The sequence below is a fragment of the Podospora bellae-mahoneyi genome, chromosome 7, assembly GCF_035222275.1.
Source record: "Podospora bellae-mahoneyi strain CBS 112042 chromosome 7, whole genome shotgun sequence".
Taxonomy (NCBI): domain Eukaryota; kingdom Fungi; phylum Ascomycota; class Sordariomycetes; order Sordariales; family Podosporaceae; genus Podospora; species Podospora bellae-mahoneyi.
The window spans coordinates 956,267-972,701 of record NC_085886.1 but is presented as its reverse complement, the minus strand read 5'-3'; the positions used below and the strand labels follow the sequence as shown (position 1 = coordinate 972,701).

Below are 16,435 nucleotides of genomic sequence, written 5' to 3'. Positions count from 1 at the left end.
TTCACGCCATCTCATTTCAGTTCGACAGACACGTTGCTCGTCAGCCCAAACCCATTTGCTCATTGGGTCCCAATCTTGTTGATTTTGGGCGCACCCACACGCGGGGGGGGGGGATAAGGGACAACGGGGGCATGGGGGCTCACCACCCACCTCCATCCAGGACCAAGGACCGATGATGACAACTGCGCAACAAATCCTTTTCTTCTCGCCGGTCTCATCATGTGAATGAGAGATTTGATAGCAGCAACCGGGCTGTTGGAACTCCTGCGTTTTTCTTTTCTTTTTATTATCCCTCTCACATTTGTCGTATCAGCTTGCTTGCTTGCGCAAGAAATAGGGCATCACCTCGGGCTTCAACGTCACCCCCCCCTCGGGCAATTTTCCCACTGAGGTGTTACAAGGGGTAAATAGTCCCCTTTACTAATCCGTGCTGTGTGCAGCAACAACATGCTTCTTCAATGATGAATCGGGATGAAGTTCGGGAGGAAAAAAGGCTGGCGCGCCAGGTTGTGATCCATGCTGTCGGTTCCCGGTCCCCGTGCCACCTGTGCTACCCAAAACCCATCGAGGCTCTGCACCACACACCTATTCTACCTATCTGTACCTCAGTTGCATATCGGAAACAAAAGCTCTGTTTCTTGTTGTTCGGCTATTTTCTCCCCTCCCCGCCTCTTTCCCTCTTTCCCTCGACCTTCTCGGCTGTGAGCTCGTCTCTGCAGCCAGAGAGGGCCGGAGCGGATCTGAGGGCCGTCTTCCGGCAGCATTTCAACGGCGGGTGCACGTCCGAGAGAACCTCTCCGGCACGCCGACTCCGCCAGGCGGGAACAACGGCCACGATAAAAGTCGATAGCTATAGAGATTGTATGTGACTGTGATACATGGCTCGTAGGAGGGGGAGAGGTATATATTTTGCCCATTGACACATATGCTCCAATCGTTTGGTATCGTCCTTTTTACCCGCGGCCCACGTTGTCTCAACTGCTGTATCTTGCTTTTCGGTAATCGCTGAAGTGAGGGCTTTGTCGACCATTGAACCTCACATTCGGGATCAGACACACCCTTTCCAACCCGGTGTGTGTTGTGGTTGCCACCCTTTCACAGCTACCTACTTTACACACTCTCAGGGCTAGTGGTGACGTCGTGAGTATACTCCGCCAGCGAACGACTCCACCATAGCTCATTCAGCTGTCGGTGATTGCCTCACATTCTCAAACTCACCTCTCACCTTACAAAAAAAAAAAAACCATATCTCACACCCCCCACCGCCGCAATGTCCTCCGAATTCCAAGTCTGGGAGGTAAAAACCCCCTACCTTAACCTCCACTGCGGCCTCGGCGAAGGACCCTACTACGAACCCGCCACCCAAACCGTCCGCTTCGTCGACATCAAGAACAAGAAGCTTCACACCGTCTCCATCAACGACCCCGCCGATCTCGTCACCCTTTCTTTCGACGAGCCCGTCACCGTCACCGCTGACATTGCGGGCGTCGACCCCAAGGACAAGATCCTGATTGGAGCCAAGCAGGGGCTCGCGGTCCTGGACAGGAAGACGGGGGAGTACGAGTACATCTCCAAGATGGAGGGGGAGGGCCTGGATAGGATCAGGAGCAATGACGGGGCGGTCGATCCTCAGGGGAGGTTCTGGATGGGGAGCATGACTGATTTTGGGAAGGGGGATTTCCGGCCTGAGGGTAAGGGTTTTTTTCTTGATTGCTTTCTTGCTTTGTCGTTTACTTCCCCAATGGCATCTCCATGATGATACCCCTGAATTGGTCCATCAAACGACGGTTCTGATCCCCTAACCCAAACGCTCTCCCCAAGCAGGGACCCCGGGACCAGTTACATGAAGCGTCGGTCGTACACGTGGCAGACCCGGGTTGGGGAGACTTCAACGTTGTTGCCGCGTCGATCGGATGGGGGAACCGAAGAGAATACCAGGGAAAGAGGACAAAGGACAGGATGGACACATCATCGTCATCAGCAGCAGCAGCCGTCGTCATAATTCTTCCTCAAGTGAGGAATAACCTGCCCACTCCCCCTTCGCGGCAAGCGGCTCGGAGTCGCCGCCTGCCGGGGCCGTTGACTACTACATATGCGAAATGCATGTATGTACAGCACTGCTCAAACTAAACCCATCAGGTCGGGTTCGGAAGTTCCTTGCCATGTGGTTTTCCTCCTGCGGCTCTCTCTCGAGCCGTCCCGGCGCCTGAGGGGGCAATACCCTTTCTTTACCTTATCATTCTTAGTTGGGCAATTAGTTTTTGTCTCTCCGCTTACTTACTTTCCCCCATACTCTCTTTCCATCCAAGCACTAACCAGTTTTAGGCTCCCTCCTCCGCTTCACCCAAACCTCCCCCCCGCAACTCGCCCTCACCTCCCTCACAATCCCAAACTCTGTCGGCTGGTCCCCCGACCAGAGGACAATGTACTTTACCCACTCCAACGCGCGCGAGGTCCTGGCTTGGGATTACGACCCCTCCCCCTCCCCCTCCCCTTCTTCTGTCGTCACCCTCTCCAACAAACGCATCTTTTACCAGCACGTCGGGAGCGGTGAACCTGACGGGTTTAGGGTTGATGTTGAAGGTAACATCTGGCATGCCGTCTATGGCGAGTCCCGCGTTTTGAAGCTGAGCCCGGAGGGGAAGTTAATTGGGGAGGTGAGGTTGCCTACCAGAAACATCACCTGTGTGGAGTTTGTGGGCGAGGAGTTGTTCATTACTACTGCTGGGGATGACGGTGCTGCTGAGGGGGAGGAGAGCAAGGTCAATGGGGGGGCGTTGTTTAGGGTTGATGTTGGGGTTAGGGGGGTGGGGCATGATTTGTTTAGGTTGTAGATACTTCTCTCTCTTTGGAGTAGATGCTGTAGGGGGGGGGGGGGTTGGTTGCAAGGTACCTAGGTAGATACTAGAGGCGGTAGATGGGGGATGTAGACTGTGGGTTGATAGACCGGGCGGCAAACGTTGTAGATAGACCTATATGGTTATGTGTTCAAGGGTATCTGCTGGTATCAACATGACCCCTCAAAGAGCGTATAAACACCCGAGCAGAACATCCCAACCAAAACTCCCAATATCATCCAAACCGGCCCTTCCCGTCCGGCATCACAACTCGCTTCCGCCATCCAACCTTTTCCTAGCGGGGATACCTAGTATAACCAAACTGCAAAAATAGACAGGTAGCGAGAAAAAACTAGAGTACAAAAAACAGGGCTACGTGGCTAGCTTGGTTCATTGTTTTTCCCTGGGCCCGAGCGGGATGGTTGTTGTCGTTTCTTTGATGCCCAGATGTGCACATTTGAGCAAAAGCTGAGAGAAATACTTGGGGAAGGTAGAGAAACTCCACCAGTTCCGTGTGGAAGCGTGTTCATCATTGCAGCAAGGAGAGATTGTAGCAGAAAAAGTAGAATCATAAATAGAATGAGCGAAGATGCGATGGCACAATTATTGTTCACACCTTGGTTCCATTATTGACAATGCTTTTGTTGTTGTACTGCTGTCAAGGGTGGAATGGGGGAGACTGACTGTGCTAGAATCGCGTGTGTTGATGATGATGGCTTCACTCAGATTGAATCTGCTCAGCCAAGTTGTTGTCATCGACACATGCTGGCGGTTGCAAACAAGCTGCGAGAGTACCTTCGGATTCCTGCTGTCAGATATACTACAAAGATGTTTTACAGCCGCATTCCAGTCTTGGCTGGAGGTTCCCAGATGTATTCTCTTCCTGATGGTCAGAGTCACGTACTGCCAGAGCCGCAGGTCTGTCAGACTGATCGTCTTCTTGACCGTGATGTGCGTGACAAGCAACTAAGACTCCGCTTCTTGCCTTGGTTTCTTGCGCAAGATTCAATCTCAGCAGGTAATCCGTTCTGATATTACGCAATGATCACCAGAAAATGATGCTCATCAAGCTGCTCGTTGATGGTCGCTGACGCTCGTAAGAGCTGACGGAGTTCTGCGCGGTGAACCGTTGGCGTGCTTCTGGTCACCGTTTCCAAGAGCGCTTGATTTTTCGCAGATAGGCGCCGTTCCGCTGACCCATCAAGCTGCTTCATTTGCTCAGAATCTCGACTTCCTACTGGCCTAGTATGGGATACAGCACCCCGGATAACCGTATACTAACTTGTTAGACTGACACTGCTGTGCGCTGAAAAGGTGCGTGAAGTTGGGGTCAAGGTAACAACTCCAGCGGGGGGGAGGGCGTGCGAAGGCAAGCTTGCGGAAATTTGTGGAATCATGCCCATGGACCATTCGCCAGAGCAAATCAGAGCTTGTATCGCAGAATATGACCTCTAGTCCAGCCTCCTGTACTCTGTGAGGCCAGTCTGCCGCCAGTGAAGGTGTGGTCAATACTCCGTAAATACCTGCGGGGTGGGGGGGGGGCTGAGACTCGGGAGGCGGTCCATAAAGAAACGACAGGCCTCCGTAGCATCCAGCTCAAGCAGTCTAATACTTGACGGCACGGTACATGATAGTGACATGCCCAGTTACAATACTCTCGAGACTAGTGGGCCCAGGGGAGTGGGAATACTACATGACCACTGTCAGACAGAGCGGGCGGGAGGGAACGGCTTCCCCGTTCCAGCTTTCAACATCAGCCAGTGGCAGAGATGCCGCTGACATGTGTCCTGCAAGTTCAAGGTAACCTAGATCCGGCCCTTACTCATGGCAATAACGAGTTTGACGAGTTACAGCGAATGTCTAGCGAGCGTTCAATGGACGATTGGCCGGCGAAGGGGCAGGTTGAAGATAGCGTGTGGAAGCTGTGGGCGAGATACATGCGAGATGCCGTGTCTTCTATCAGTGTCCAGTAGGACAAAAGAATGTCTGTGGTTATGGCACCATTCCGAGGTACCATCGAGACGGGCGGGGTGATCCTGTTGGAAGGATGCTGGCTAGCACTTGGCCTATCTTGCCATCTCGCGGCCTACCAACGGAGATGTCAATGAGCACTGCTGGAACAGAACACAAAGTACTGCGGTCAAGATGCTGCCTACGCAGGGCGAATCTGGGGCGAGACCTGACAAGGTTCTGAGCAAATCATGATGTCCCGTGCTGAGAGAGGTCGGTGAGTCAGGCGGACGGCCATTCGCGGTGCCGAGAGGGTGTGTGACTGGACAGTTGAAGCTCATCACCGGTTATTCATGGTGATAGGTCATCCTAGCTTGTCAAGTTGTAGCCGAAGAAGCAATGGCAGGTGACCTGCTCTGTGGTTGGCCTGGGCAGCTTCCGGAAATCGTCCGGTCACCGTGTCAGTTGAAGGACTTTTGGCTGGGGAGAACGAGGGTGGTAACCAACGGCTCGCTTATCTTGTGGATTTATTGGATTTAACGGTGAACTTGACCAGCCGACCAAGTTGAACGGCAGCCAATGTGGCCAGTGTGGTGAGGGAAGACACATTCAAAAGGACGAGATGAGTTTTTGGCGGTTCATCTCGGCTGCCCGAATATAATATCGCAATATGAGAAAGATTTTCCGGGAACGCTCATCGGTTTTACATCTCTCGCAGTATTGGCTGTGTTCAAACGGAATAACATCGTGCAGACAGGGTGTGGTTTCTGGTGCCGAGCAAGTCGAGCCGTCCCTCGGAAACGAGATCGCAAGCAATTGGTGACGAGTGATGTGAAAATCACTGGTAACGTAACTGTAGTATCCCGAGCTCAGAGTTTCTGTATTATTTTCAAGATGCGAATAGCAGATGTCAATGCATGGTGGCAGAGAAAAGTAGGGAGGAAGTAAACAATGTCGGTCTCATAGCCAGATGTGCCGTCTTGTTGTCCTTCAAGTGAATATTTCAAAGAGTCTGGAAAAGTAATGTTTTGATCCTCACATTCCTAGGAAATTACCAGTGCAACAATCATTTCTCTTGATCAAAATGGAAGAAAGGAACCATCAGTTGCTCGGTTGGGGTGGAAACAAGGGTTAGGGTGACTGGATCGAGGGTTCTTATCAGCTTATCGGAGCTTAATTGAGGACGCGCTTGCAAGAAAGATCTGGAGCGCGACTGGTCCTCAAAGTTGAAGGTCAATATTTTCATTCAACTGCTGCTTGCTTTCCCAGCTGCTTCGCTCATCGTGCAGCAAACGGCCAAAACTCGTCAAAATGGCCCAGCAATTTGAATCTCAACCTCTCTCCGACATTGGAGATAGCGACAACGACTTGGATTCGCTTTTTGGCGACGGCCTTGATCCCGGGACGGACCTCTCTTCACTTTTATTCGAAGAAGTCACCTCGGACCCCGCCATCCAACTACAGCCATCCTCGTCGTCACCACCGGCGACTTCATCAGAGCCCCGATGCGAGCTCACTCTGCCAAGGGTACAAGAAGAGCCTGTTTCTCAGCTCACTTTGCCCGTTGTCCCTGATCCGCTTGGTCCCCCTTTATCGCTCCAAGATGGACACACTTCAGGTGGCCTCGTGGTTAGTAGCACCCGATATCCTCACAATGACCCTCCTAGTACCGGTACTGCGGTATCAGGAGAGCTCGAGTTCCTGCTCAGCGACGCTCACGTGGACCTGGCTACGGATGCGGACTGGCAGGCCGAACTCCAGAAGCTCTCGGAGGTCGACTGGGCGGGTCTAAATCAAGATCACCATGTTAATGCCCCTACAGATGCGCCGGAAGATGTCCATCAGATGATCCCAACATCCTATGGGGAGAATATGGAAGATTCTCCTGTCATTTCTATTCAACAGGTTCACGGCCTTCGCTATTCGACCACTGCATCAAACAGCATGGTCAAGCTGCCGCGCCGCGTGGACGAGGAAACCCAGCTTGCAAAAATCTGGGAATACATCACCCTTAGTAAGTCTACCACTTCGTCCTGTAATTCTGCCTTTGCCAAATGCTAACTGTGGTCCAGGACGAAACCAGAAATACGAAGAGCTCTACAGTCTGCTTGAGCTGCCCGTGGGTGAAGGCAAATACTTGAAGAAGGACCTGCACCAGTATCTTGAGGCCGAGCAACTTGCCGAAGTCATTCAACGCATAAGGTGTGAGAAAAGGCTTAACGGCGCACACACCAAGATGTTTGTGGTGAAGCTGGCATACCAAATACTGGCGAAAGAAGGCTGGGGTGCACGTTGGTTTGGGGCTGGGAATGCGAATGCAAGTGCCAGAACCAGAACTCTGTTTTGGCCCGAGGACTCGACAACCCTTCTGTTCTACTTCGCCATGTTTGTCTACCGCGTTCAGGACAACCTCAAATCCAGAATCACTCAGCAAAATAGCCTTGCACGCCGGAAGAGGGACGACACATCGCGGACAGCCACACCTTCGGTTGGTCAACCACAAGTCAGCACCCCGGAGACAGAGTGCCAGTTTGATACCACTCCTACCACCTCGCGACCGTGCACTCCCCCAGACCAACGGGCTCCTGCTATGCAGACCTTGTGGGACAGTGCCGACCTCGCTGTATCAGCGCAGAGAGCTCAGCGCTCAGCTCAGCTCCCCTCTCCACCTACAGGAGAGTCATCTCCTATCCCGATTCGCCAGGTTTTCGAAACAGCACCACCCGAGCCAGAAATTCCACCGCAAAACGGCCAGTCTTTCTTTGCCTCTCTGGTGAGTGAGGTGACCATCAACAAAAAGCGCAAGCGGGCCCAAGCCCTGGCCGGGCTTCAGGATCCAGATATATATGAGGTTGAGATCCCGCCCAACGCCAAGCTCACCTACCGCGTCTTTGTCAAAGATGGAGCCGATAGCAGCGACCTGGTCGACACCCCCTTTGAGTTCAAGCACACCGACTCGATAATATCAGAAGGTGCCTTTGACGGGCTGATGGCGTCGTTTGAGCAAGCGCAGTATAGAAGACCGCACATGTGGATACAGACGCCGTATGGGAGGAGGATGATTACCACGTCGGAGGAATGGGATCAGGCTGTCTTGCTGATTTATAATCTGAGGAGGGCTGGAGGTGTGGTGGAGATGGATGTTTTTGTTTGAGAGGGGGGTGGGTTTTATGGAAGAGTGAACTACAGGTGGAAATATGGATAGAGGATTATGGAGGACTGGTTTATTGAGATGTATACGCCGTGCATGGCGGTATTTGCAAAGCACACTGCTTTGGGCAGGGGTCACCAGGGTAGCGTTTGGGCATTTTATGGCGTTGTCAATGGGAATTGTTATGGATCCAAGTTGTTACATTCGGGCCTCTGCCAAAGCTTCACGATGATGGAGCGGGAATACCGGAAGGGGCAGATACCAAGAAGAACAGGATTCACTGTATGTCACACGCTCTATCACAGCAACATGAGCCTGCGTGGTTTGGTATGCTATTAAATCCCAAAGCACGTACTCGCACTCCATTTCGAACTTGCTCAATTTCCAAACAACGACCTTGACGATGATATCAGCAAAAGTCAGGTGCATCAATCGTACACTAGCATGCCATCCAGGCTGACAGGAACAAGAATACGAGCAGCCTTTGAAGGAGCTTGTTGAACAAGTAGTGAATAGAGCAGGTAAGATGATGTAACAACTACAGATGACGGGATATGTATCCCCCATTCCACGAAGAGAGAAAAATCCGTATTGAATGTACTCTTTTTCCATCACCACTACTGTTTGCCTTCTCTTCATATCGCATACATCGAGGCATTGATCCCGCTCCCAACATTAGAACTCATCTCAGCCTCCCGTTATAACTCCTCAGCTCTTCCCCTCTCATCTTCAGCTCTGGTGTTTCAATAGTCTGCTCTATACTCAACCTCACTCTCCCACTCTCTCCACTTCCTCCTCAGCTCTCTACCCATCCAGGCAAATCAATCATCAAAGTCCCTACCCCCTAACAAAAGCCCCCACCAACCCCCCAATCTCCCCAAACAACACCCCCTTAAAGACCGCCTCCCCCACATCCTCCCCCCAATGCCCCGCCTTCTTGAGCGCCTTCTTCCACAGCTCCTGCTGCTCCACCGGCAGCTCCTCCCATTCTTTCCCCTTTTCCCCTTCCCCCAACTTCTCCTCCTCCACCATCTTCACCTCCCCACTCCCCTCCTCCTGCTTGAGCACCATCTTCACCGCCCCGGCCCCCTCCGCCATGGCCGAATCCCACTCCCCCTGCTGCTTAATCACCACCCTCGGCACCCCCTCCCTAGGCTGCCCCAAAATATCCGCCAACTGCCCCCCCCCTTCCTTTTTGAGCCTCGCCTGCTCCTCCCGCAAACCCTTCATATACGGCGCCTGCCAGCTCGCAGGAACAACATTCTTCGTCCCCAAATACGGCGGCGCAAGGCCATTAATCTCCATCAGCGCCTGCGCCAACAAAGCAATGACAATGGCAGAGATGGCAATAAACGACAAGAACCCCTTGTGCCCTGGGCCGTGAGACTTTAGTGCGACAACATACCTCGCTGGGACCAGCGACTTCACGCTAGAAGAGACCGTAGTAGACGAGGGCAGCTTCTTGAGCGGGATGGTGTGAACCACGCACGTGTTCCCCAGCGAGCCAATCGACGCTAGCTTAACCGTAGCGGGCACCTTTGAGCCCGATGCTGGGGGCACAAAGGTCGAAAAGGCCAGGCCAGAGATCGGACCGGGATGGACTTCTTTGAGGGTGGTGATGATGTGGCAGTTGGCAATCAGCGTCAAACCGGCGAGAGCCTGGTGTTCAAGGGTGTAGAGGGTGATGGAGCTATCCTGTCCCGTGACGGCGATGACAAACTGGGCGTCGCCCTGTTCTTGGGAGGGGCTTGCGGGAGGGGAAAGGTTGCGGACCGCCAGACCGGTGCCGCGGCGGACGTTTTTGGGGAGGTGAACTGAGAGCGCGAGGCGGGCTTTTCCTTCTTTTCCCTCCTTGCCAATGTCGGCTGGGTTGGGGAGGCGGAAGCCCTGGAGGATGGAACCGCCTGCTTGGGGAAGGTTGGCGACGCAGAGGACAAAGGTGGGTGTGAGGTAACGGATCGACCTGAAGGAAGGCCGGGCTTTGGCACCCATTGACTCGTCGTGTGGCATGGTCCAGACGGTGTACAAGTCTTTGGAGTCACCCTTGTTGCTGATGTCAAGCGTGTGGATGTCGTAGTCGTCGCAGTAGACAAGCTGGTATCCGTCGCCACTGATCTGGATGATGTCCAAGTCCATCGCCTCCTTGACCAACTCCAGGTTCCCCCTCAACTTTGGCGCCGTGTTGTTTCCGCTCGCAGAGGGAATATCAAAGATGGCAATTTGCGGGTCCTTCGCAGCCCGGTAGACACCCGTCGCGGCAGCTCCAATCTGCTTCACCCCCTCGTACGGCTGTGATATCCTCAAAACCCTCTGATAAGCCTCGGTATCTGTTGTCGTAAAGAACGAAGACCTCGACACCTCGGTGATCTTTGGTCCTCCAGCAGCAGCCTTGGTCTTTGACGGTAGATCGGCAGAGAAGACCCTAAAGTGTTCATTCTTCCCCTTCTTGATGTCATCCTCGCTCGAGTTGATGCCAGCATACACCGGAACTGAATTCTTCTTGCGCGGGCCCACGGCAATAGTGTTGACGCTGTCTTCCGCGCGACTGAGTTCGATTTCGGAGACGACCTGAAGGGCTTCCTTTGTCGACGTGTCGAGGACGCTGATCTGGTTTCCTACTCCCGTTCCGCCTGCCCCTCCTCCGCCACCAACGACCAGTCTGTTGGCATCTTGAGGGTCGAAATCGAGGGCGTACAGAGGGTAGGAGAGCCGGATCTCGGCCGAGGGGATCAGGGGCGCCATTGGGGCGTGTGGATGTACGATGCGATTGTGCGAGCCTAGGGAAAATGGTGGTGGTTGGGCCTGAAAAGGGGGGGGGTCTGCGGTTCGAAGTTTGGAGAGCTCAGCGAGGACGAAAGATTCGAGACGGGTGCCTGCGCGCGCGCGTAAGGCCAAAAGCAGTGGAACCTGTCAGAAGATCTCTGTGACAGGACGGACAGAGCAGAAACAAACAGGGCTATGCAAGTGCTTTTGTAAGACGAGAATGGGAATAGATATCTCGAGGATTGTCGAATGCGACACGTGGAGACAGTGCTGGATGACGGCCCTACCCAGAAAGTCTGGCCGGCCCAAGAGTCGTGAGGTGGAACCCCGGATTTTTGCTTGTCTTGGGCTCCAGCCAATCACGGCACGCTTTCAACTGAGCTTGGCAGTATGACAGGGGTCAAGCTCACCCCAGCACCATGGAACGCTGGGGATGACGTCGGGCCGATCTCTTTTCATGCATCAACTCCAGCAAGTCTCCAACAAATTCTGGAGTTATGGGGAAAGTGTAGCGACTCGTTTTCCGATGCCTCTACAGATAATAAATCATAAATGTCCTGTAATCACATAAAACTTCAGTGCCTGGGATCAACTGACAGCATGGCCAAACCTTTCACACACTTTGTTCACACCAATTGCTTATCCGTCAACACCAACATGGGAGGGACACTTCAAATATTCATTCATTCAACCCAAGGTAGTTACACCACGCTCGCGCTCATCGCCAGCAAATAACCACAACCACCCCATCCCCTCTACCTCTACGCCGCCATATTCACATGAATAGCCTTCACATTACAATACGGCGCCAACCCCGCCTCCCCCAGCTCCCTCCCAATCCCACTCTGCTTCACCCCCCCAAACGGGATCCTGAAATCAGAATCATTACTGCTATTAATCCACACCATCCCAGCCTCGATCTCCCTCGCCACCCTGTGCGCCCTGTTCAAGTCCCTCGTGAAAATCGCCGACCCAAGCCCATAAGTGCTATCATTAGCCATCTCAACCGCCTCCTCCTCCGTCTTGAACGAAGCAATCGCCACGCAAGGACCAAAGATCTCCTCGCGGTAGATCCTCATCGTCGGCTTCACATTGGTGAACACCGTAGGAGCAATAAAGAACCCCTTGCCCCTTTGAGGAGCAGCTTCACCGCCGAGGAAAACAGTGGCACCTTCTTTTTTGCCAATGTCGATGTATGACAAGACGCGCTCGTATTGCTGTTTCGTGACTTGGGGTCCTTGAAAGGTGGTTTCCTCAAAGGGGTCGCCCAGCACCGAAATTTCTTGAATCTTGGCCCTGAACGCCTCGGTGAACTTGTCATAGATGTCCTCGTGGACGAGGATGCGAGACGTGGCGGTGCAGATCTGGCCTTGGTTGCTCATGATGCCGATGTGGGACCACGTCGCGGCAAGGTCGAGGTCGGCGTCCTCAAAGACGATGAGAGGGGACTTGCCGCCCGTCTCGAGCGTGATGTTCTTCATGGTGGCCGAGGCCATCTTCATGATCTCCTTGCCGGTGGCGGTGCTGCCCGTGAAAGCGATCTTGTCGACCTGGGGGTGTTGGACGAGAGCGGCGCCGGCTTCGCGGCCGTGGCCGTTGATGATGTTGACCACGCCGGGAGGGAAGCCGGCTTCTTTGATGAGCTTGGCGAGGTAGAGCATGGAGAGGGGGGTTTGCTCGGCGAGCTTCAGGACGACGGTGTTGCCGCAGCAGAGGGCTGGGCCGAGCTTCCAGGCGGCCATGTCGAGGGGGTAGTTCCAGGGGATGATTTGGCCGCATACACCCAAGGGCTCCTTGACGGTGTAGGCGAATTTGGCGGGGCCGACGTCGATGACTTGGCCAAAGTTCTTGTCGGCGTAGCCGCCGTAGTATCGTAATACGTTGACGACTTCGGGGACGTTCTCAGTGAGGGCTGTGGTGTATGGTTTGCCGTTGTCGAGGCACTCAATGGTGGCGAGGGTCTCGGCGTGTTGGGAGACTAGGTCGGCGAGCTTGAGCATGAGGGCACCGCGCTCGGTGCCGCTGAGAGACTTCCATGAGGGGTCCTTGAAGGCCTTGCGGGCTGCTGCTACGGCTGTGTCGATGTCATCAGATGTGGCAGCGTAGACGGAGCAGATCTCCTCCTCGGTTCTACGGTGGGCATCAGTAACAGGAACGAGTGACCTCTCATGAAAAACGGACGCACGTGGGGTTGATGGAAGCAAGCTTCTGCTCATTGCTGCTCTTGACAAACTCATTGTTGATGAAGAGACCCAATGGCTGAGTCCACTTCCTGCCGTTGGGAGCTGTGAGTTCCACCTCCATCTTGGTTCTGAGATGTGTAGACAAGGAAAAGTATCGTGGTCTCAAAGTGGTGGGCTTGTGGCTTCTCAAAGAGAGAGACAACAGTGGTGGTGTCCGGGAAGGGGTACACAGCACCCTCGGCGATGGGAACACTGCCATTTTATGTATCTCTGTCTCCTTCCTCGCCTCAACTCACTTACGACCCCTCCTCTCCTTCTGCAAGCTGCTGCAAGTAGATAACCTGATAAGCCGTGGCACAAAGGCGGGGTGGAACACGGGGAAAGGTTCTTGTCTGTTGGATGGAGAAACGTCACGGATCCGGATGGATCTGCCTGTCTTGGGTCGAATGTGTCAAACCACTTGCCTTACTTGGATCGTGGGGACTTTATTTCCCTTTTAAGATGGCTGCAGATAACACCGTAACCCTGCATATCATCTGGGAATGCTGCATAGCATAGAGTAATGGTAATACATTTCTCCAACGACTTACAGACCACGACAGTTGGAGGCGTCGTCGAGTTGGCTCTGTGGTTAGTAACGGGCAACGAGAACGGGCGATATCCCGGCGCCCCTCGGCTGAGGGGTTTATCAGCTTATCAGCCGGCCGCCCCAATTAAAGCGCGCTAAAGATAGACGCTGCCCAGTGGGCCAACCGCTATCTAATCCCTGCCTTCCCGCGGTGGTGTGACATAATCGTCCATGTCCTGGTCCCAGCCAGCCCTTGGACCCTTTCAACGGCGACCCAAAGTTTGCCTTGCCCAACCATCGAATTTCGATATCGAGATTGCGCGTTTATCAGACACAGCCATTCACCTCTGCGGTACACTCGATACTCACCAGATCCACAACCACAAATCGACTATGCCCACCCACCTCCACCACCACCCACGATGATCACGACCTCGACAGCAGCCCCCTCCCCCTCCCCCGTCCTCTCCGAAACCTTCTCCCTCCTCTCCCTCCTCCTCATCTCCATCACAGTGCTCCTCATCCTCCGCCACTACCTCCCCCTCCGCACAACCCCCGCTTACCTCCTCCTTCCCGTCTTCTTCGCCCTCTTCCTCCCCGCCTCCATCGGCCTCCTCGTCCCAATCGACCTCGCCTCCCCCCTCGACTCATCATCCTCCTCCCCCATCCCAAAAGGAATCTGGCTCCCACCCGCCGCCCTCCGCGTAGGCTGGCGAATCACCTACTGGCTCACCTTTGCGCTCACGTGGTTCATCCTCCCCATCCTGGCCGAGTACTCCGACTCTGGCTTCCGCGAGCCGAAAGCCAAGGTCCTCGACTCCCTCCGCGCAAACGCGCAATACTATGCCGTCGTCTTTGGGTCAGGGCTGGTGGGGTTTGTCTATGTCCTCTGGTCCTACGGGAAGTTCGACGCCAGTCTCAAGGGCACGATCATGGCGCTGGCGTACTGCTGGGGTTTGATTCTTGCCATCTACCTCATGGGTCACGGGTTGGTGTCGATACCGAGGCGGCTGTTTAGGTCGGCCGATGTGAGCGGGAGGTTGAGGAGGCTGCAGTGCCACGCGCCGAGGATATACGAGAAAATGGAGGATGCGGAGATGGAGCTTGAGGATTTGGAACTGCAGGTTGGGGAGTTGGGACGGCGTAAAGGAGGGAGCGCGGAGTTGTTTAGGGATTGGATTGAGGATTTGGTTGATATGGTCAGTCTGGAGGCGCAGATGACTCCGAGCAATGCCAGACGGGCGGTTAGGGGGACGGGGAATGAGAGGGGGCTGCCGAATGTGATTACGGAGAAGTGGCTGGCGGAGCTGACGAGGGATTTGGTCAGGGCGAGGCATGCGAGGTCGAGGTATGGGAGTGAGTGGAATAGGCTGTTGGAGGAGGTGGTGAGGACGCAGGCGATTTTGGACTCGGCGGGGAGCAAGAGGTTGGATTTTGGGAAGGGGACGAGAACGGCGGGGTCGACGAGCTTGTGGGAGAGGGCGAGCTTGTTTACTCCTTACACAAGATACCTGTTTCATTATCATGTTGCGCCGTACTTGAGGATGGCGCTGGGTGGGGTTTTGGGGTTGGCGTCTGTTTGCATTGTTTGGTCTGAGTTGGTCAAGGATTTATTTCCGAGTCTGTCGGTGATTCGGTATACGGTTATTCATCACGATCCTCTGGGAGAGAGCGGAGGACAGGTTGGGTTGGCGGGGCAGGCGATCGCGGCGTTTTGGCTGCTGTACATGTGTGCCGCGGCGTTGATTTCGATTACGGAGGTCAAGGTCTGGAGGGGGAGGGCGTTGGTCAAGAGGAATACGGCGCCGGAGAGCGCGTTCTGGTATGCTAGCCAGGTGGCGAGGTTGAGCGTGCCGTTGAGTTACAACTTTATGACGTTTTTGGGGAGCGCGCTCTACAAGGACACGGTGTTTTATGGGTTTTTGGGCAAGCTGATTGATTTGACGCCGCTGGGGGAGTGGTTCAACTATCTGTTCCCGGCGTTTATTCTGTTGCCTGTTTTTGCGACCTTGTTTGGGCTGTACGGCAAAGTGCAGACCATGTTTGGGTTTGGGGCTGCGTTTGGCATGGGTGGGGAGGATGAAGATGATGGAGAGGGGGAGGAGGAGAGGTTTTATGGTACGGGCTCTTGGAGGGAAGGGAGGGATCTGATTGAGAGGGAGCTGAATGGGACTTCGGCGTCGGTGAGGAATAACAGGAGGGCAGAGCTGGGCTCATCGACGAATGGTGGTGGCGGCAGGAGGGGTGGGCCAATTTTGTCGATCCCGAGGTCGTCGACTGGTAGCTCGGCGAGGGCGCCGACTACGCCTTTTGCTACCTCTCCTACTTCGGGAGGTGGTGGGAGTAGACATCAGGCCAATACTTCTGCTCGCCGGGTAGGGAGGGACAGGGGGCAGGTGACGCTGAGCAATGACGGAGATGACGAAAACTTCTTCGAGGCGCTGGGGCATAGGATGAAGAACACGATTGACACCTTTGACACCCCCGATTGGTTCAAGGGGTTTGGGGAGGGGATCAAGAAACCAAAGTGGATGGGTGGGGATGATAACGGGGGCGGTAGTGGTAAGGGTGGAGGAGATATCAGGAGGTGGTTTGGTGGCGGTGGTGATGGGAGTAGCAGCAGCGGTGGTGGGCAGGGGAGGATTAGACTGTGATTGATGCTTGGTTTTGTGTTTTTCAATAGCATTGCAGTGGGCGGCAGCATCATGTGGCGTTACAGGTGTCTGGTGTTGGGAAAACCAGTGGTTGCTAGTTTGTTCAGATTAGGTTGACAAGTCGAAAGCTTAGAGAGAAGATTCACAACGACAGATAGGATACTATTAAATTCATCATGAGGTTAGCTTCATTAATACCTGGTTGGACCTGTGTGTACTTGGCCCATTTCATCTCATCTCCCTGTCCCAGGTCGCAGGTGCAGAGGAGCAACACTGCCAGCCAAAGAAAAGTAAAACAGGAAAGATAAATGTAGAAAAGGGGTTGGAGT

General features: G+C 54.1%; 6 protein-coding genes across 6 annotated transcripts; 4 read left to right on the top strand and 2 right to left on the bottom strand.

The window, feature by feature from the left end:
• Window positions 1-951: 951 nt before the first annotated feature.
• On the top strand, window positions 952-3,230 carry CGR1_2 (rRNA-processing protein cgr1). The gene is made up of 2 exons (XM_062881779.1): window positions 952-1,691; window positions 2,326-3,230. The coding sequence occupies exons 1-2, from the start codon at window positions 1,271-1,273 to the stop codon at window positions 2,832-2,834; spliced, it is 930 nt and encodes a 309-aa protein (XP_062728045.1). The 5' UTR covers window positions 952-1,270; the 3' UTR covers window positions 2,835-3,230.
• Window positions 3,231-5,852: 2,622 nt separating this feature from the next.
• Window positions 5,853-8,297, top strand: QC761_701910 (uncharacterized protein). Its single transcript, XM_062881780.1, has 2 exons — window positions 5,853-6,801; window positions 6,860-8,297. Exons 1-2 carry the CDS (start codon window positions 6,099-6,101, stop codon window positions 7,939-7,941), a joined length of 1,785 nt encoding a protein of 594 aa, XP_062728044.1. The 5' UTR covers window positions 5,853-6,098; the 3' UTR covers window positions 7,942-8,297.
• A 478-nt stretch (window positions 8,298-8,775) lies between these two features.
• On the bottom strand, window positions 8,776-10,680 carry QC761_701920 (uncharacterized protein; the record flags this gene model as incomplete). The annotated part of the gene is made up of 1 exon (XM_062881781.1): window positions 8,776-10,680. One exon carries the CDS (start codon window positions 10,678-10,680, stop codon window positions 8,776-8,778), a length of 1,905 nt encoding a protein of 634 aa, XP_062728043.1.
• A 493-nt stretch (window positions 10,681-11,173) lies between these two features.
• QC761_0104420 (uncharacterized protein) lies at window positions 11,174-11,685 on the top strand (the record flags this gene model as incomplete). Its single annotated transcript, XM_062873157.1, has 2 exons — window positions 11,174-11,398; window positions 11,489-11,685. Exons 1-2 carry the CDS (start codon window positions 11,254-11,256, stop codon window positions 11,683-11,685), a joined length of 342 nt encoding a protein of 113 aa, XP_062728042.1. The 5' UTR covers window positions 11,174-11,253.
• On the bottom strand, window positions 11,235-13,450 carry ALD2 (mitochondrial aldehyde dehydrogenase). The gene is made up of 2 exons (XM_062873156.1): window positions 12,887-13,450; window positions 11,235-12,831 (listed from the first exon to the last, which is right to left on the bottom strand). The coding sequence occupies exons 1-2, from the start codon at window positions 13,141-13,143 to the stop codon at window positions 11,463-11,465; spliced, it is 1,626 nt and encodes a 541-aa protein (XP_062728041.1). The 5' UTR covers window positions 13,144-13,450; the 3' UTR covers window positions 11,235-11,462.
• A 424-nt stretch (window positions 13,451-13,874) lies between these two features.
• QC761_701940 (uncharacterized protein) lies at window positions 13,875-16,106 on the top strand (the record flags this gene model as incomplete). The annotated part of the gene is made up of 1 exon (XM_062881782.1): window positions 13,875-16,106. One exon carries the CDS (start codon window positions 13,875-13,877, stop codon window positions 16,104-16,106), a length of 2,232 nt encoding a protein of 743 aa, XP_062728040.1.
• Window positions 16,107-16,435: the final 329 nt, after the last annotated feature.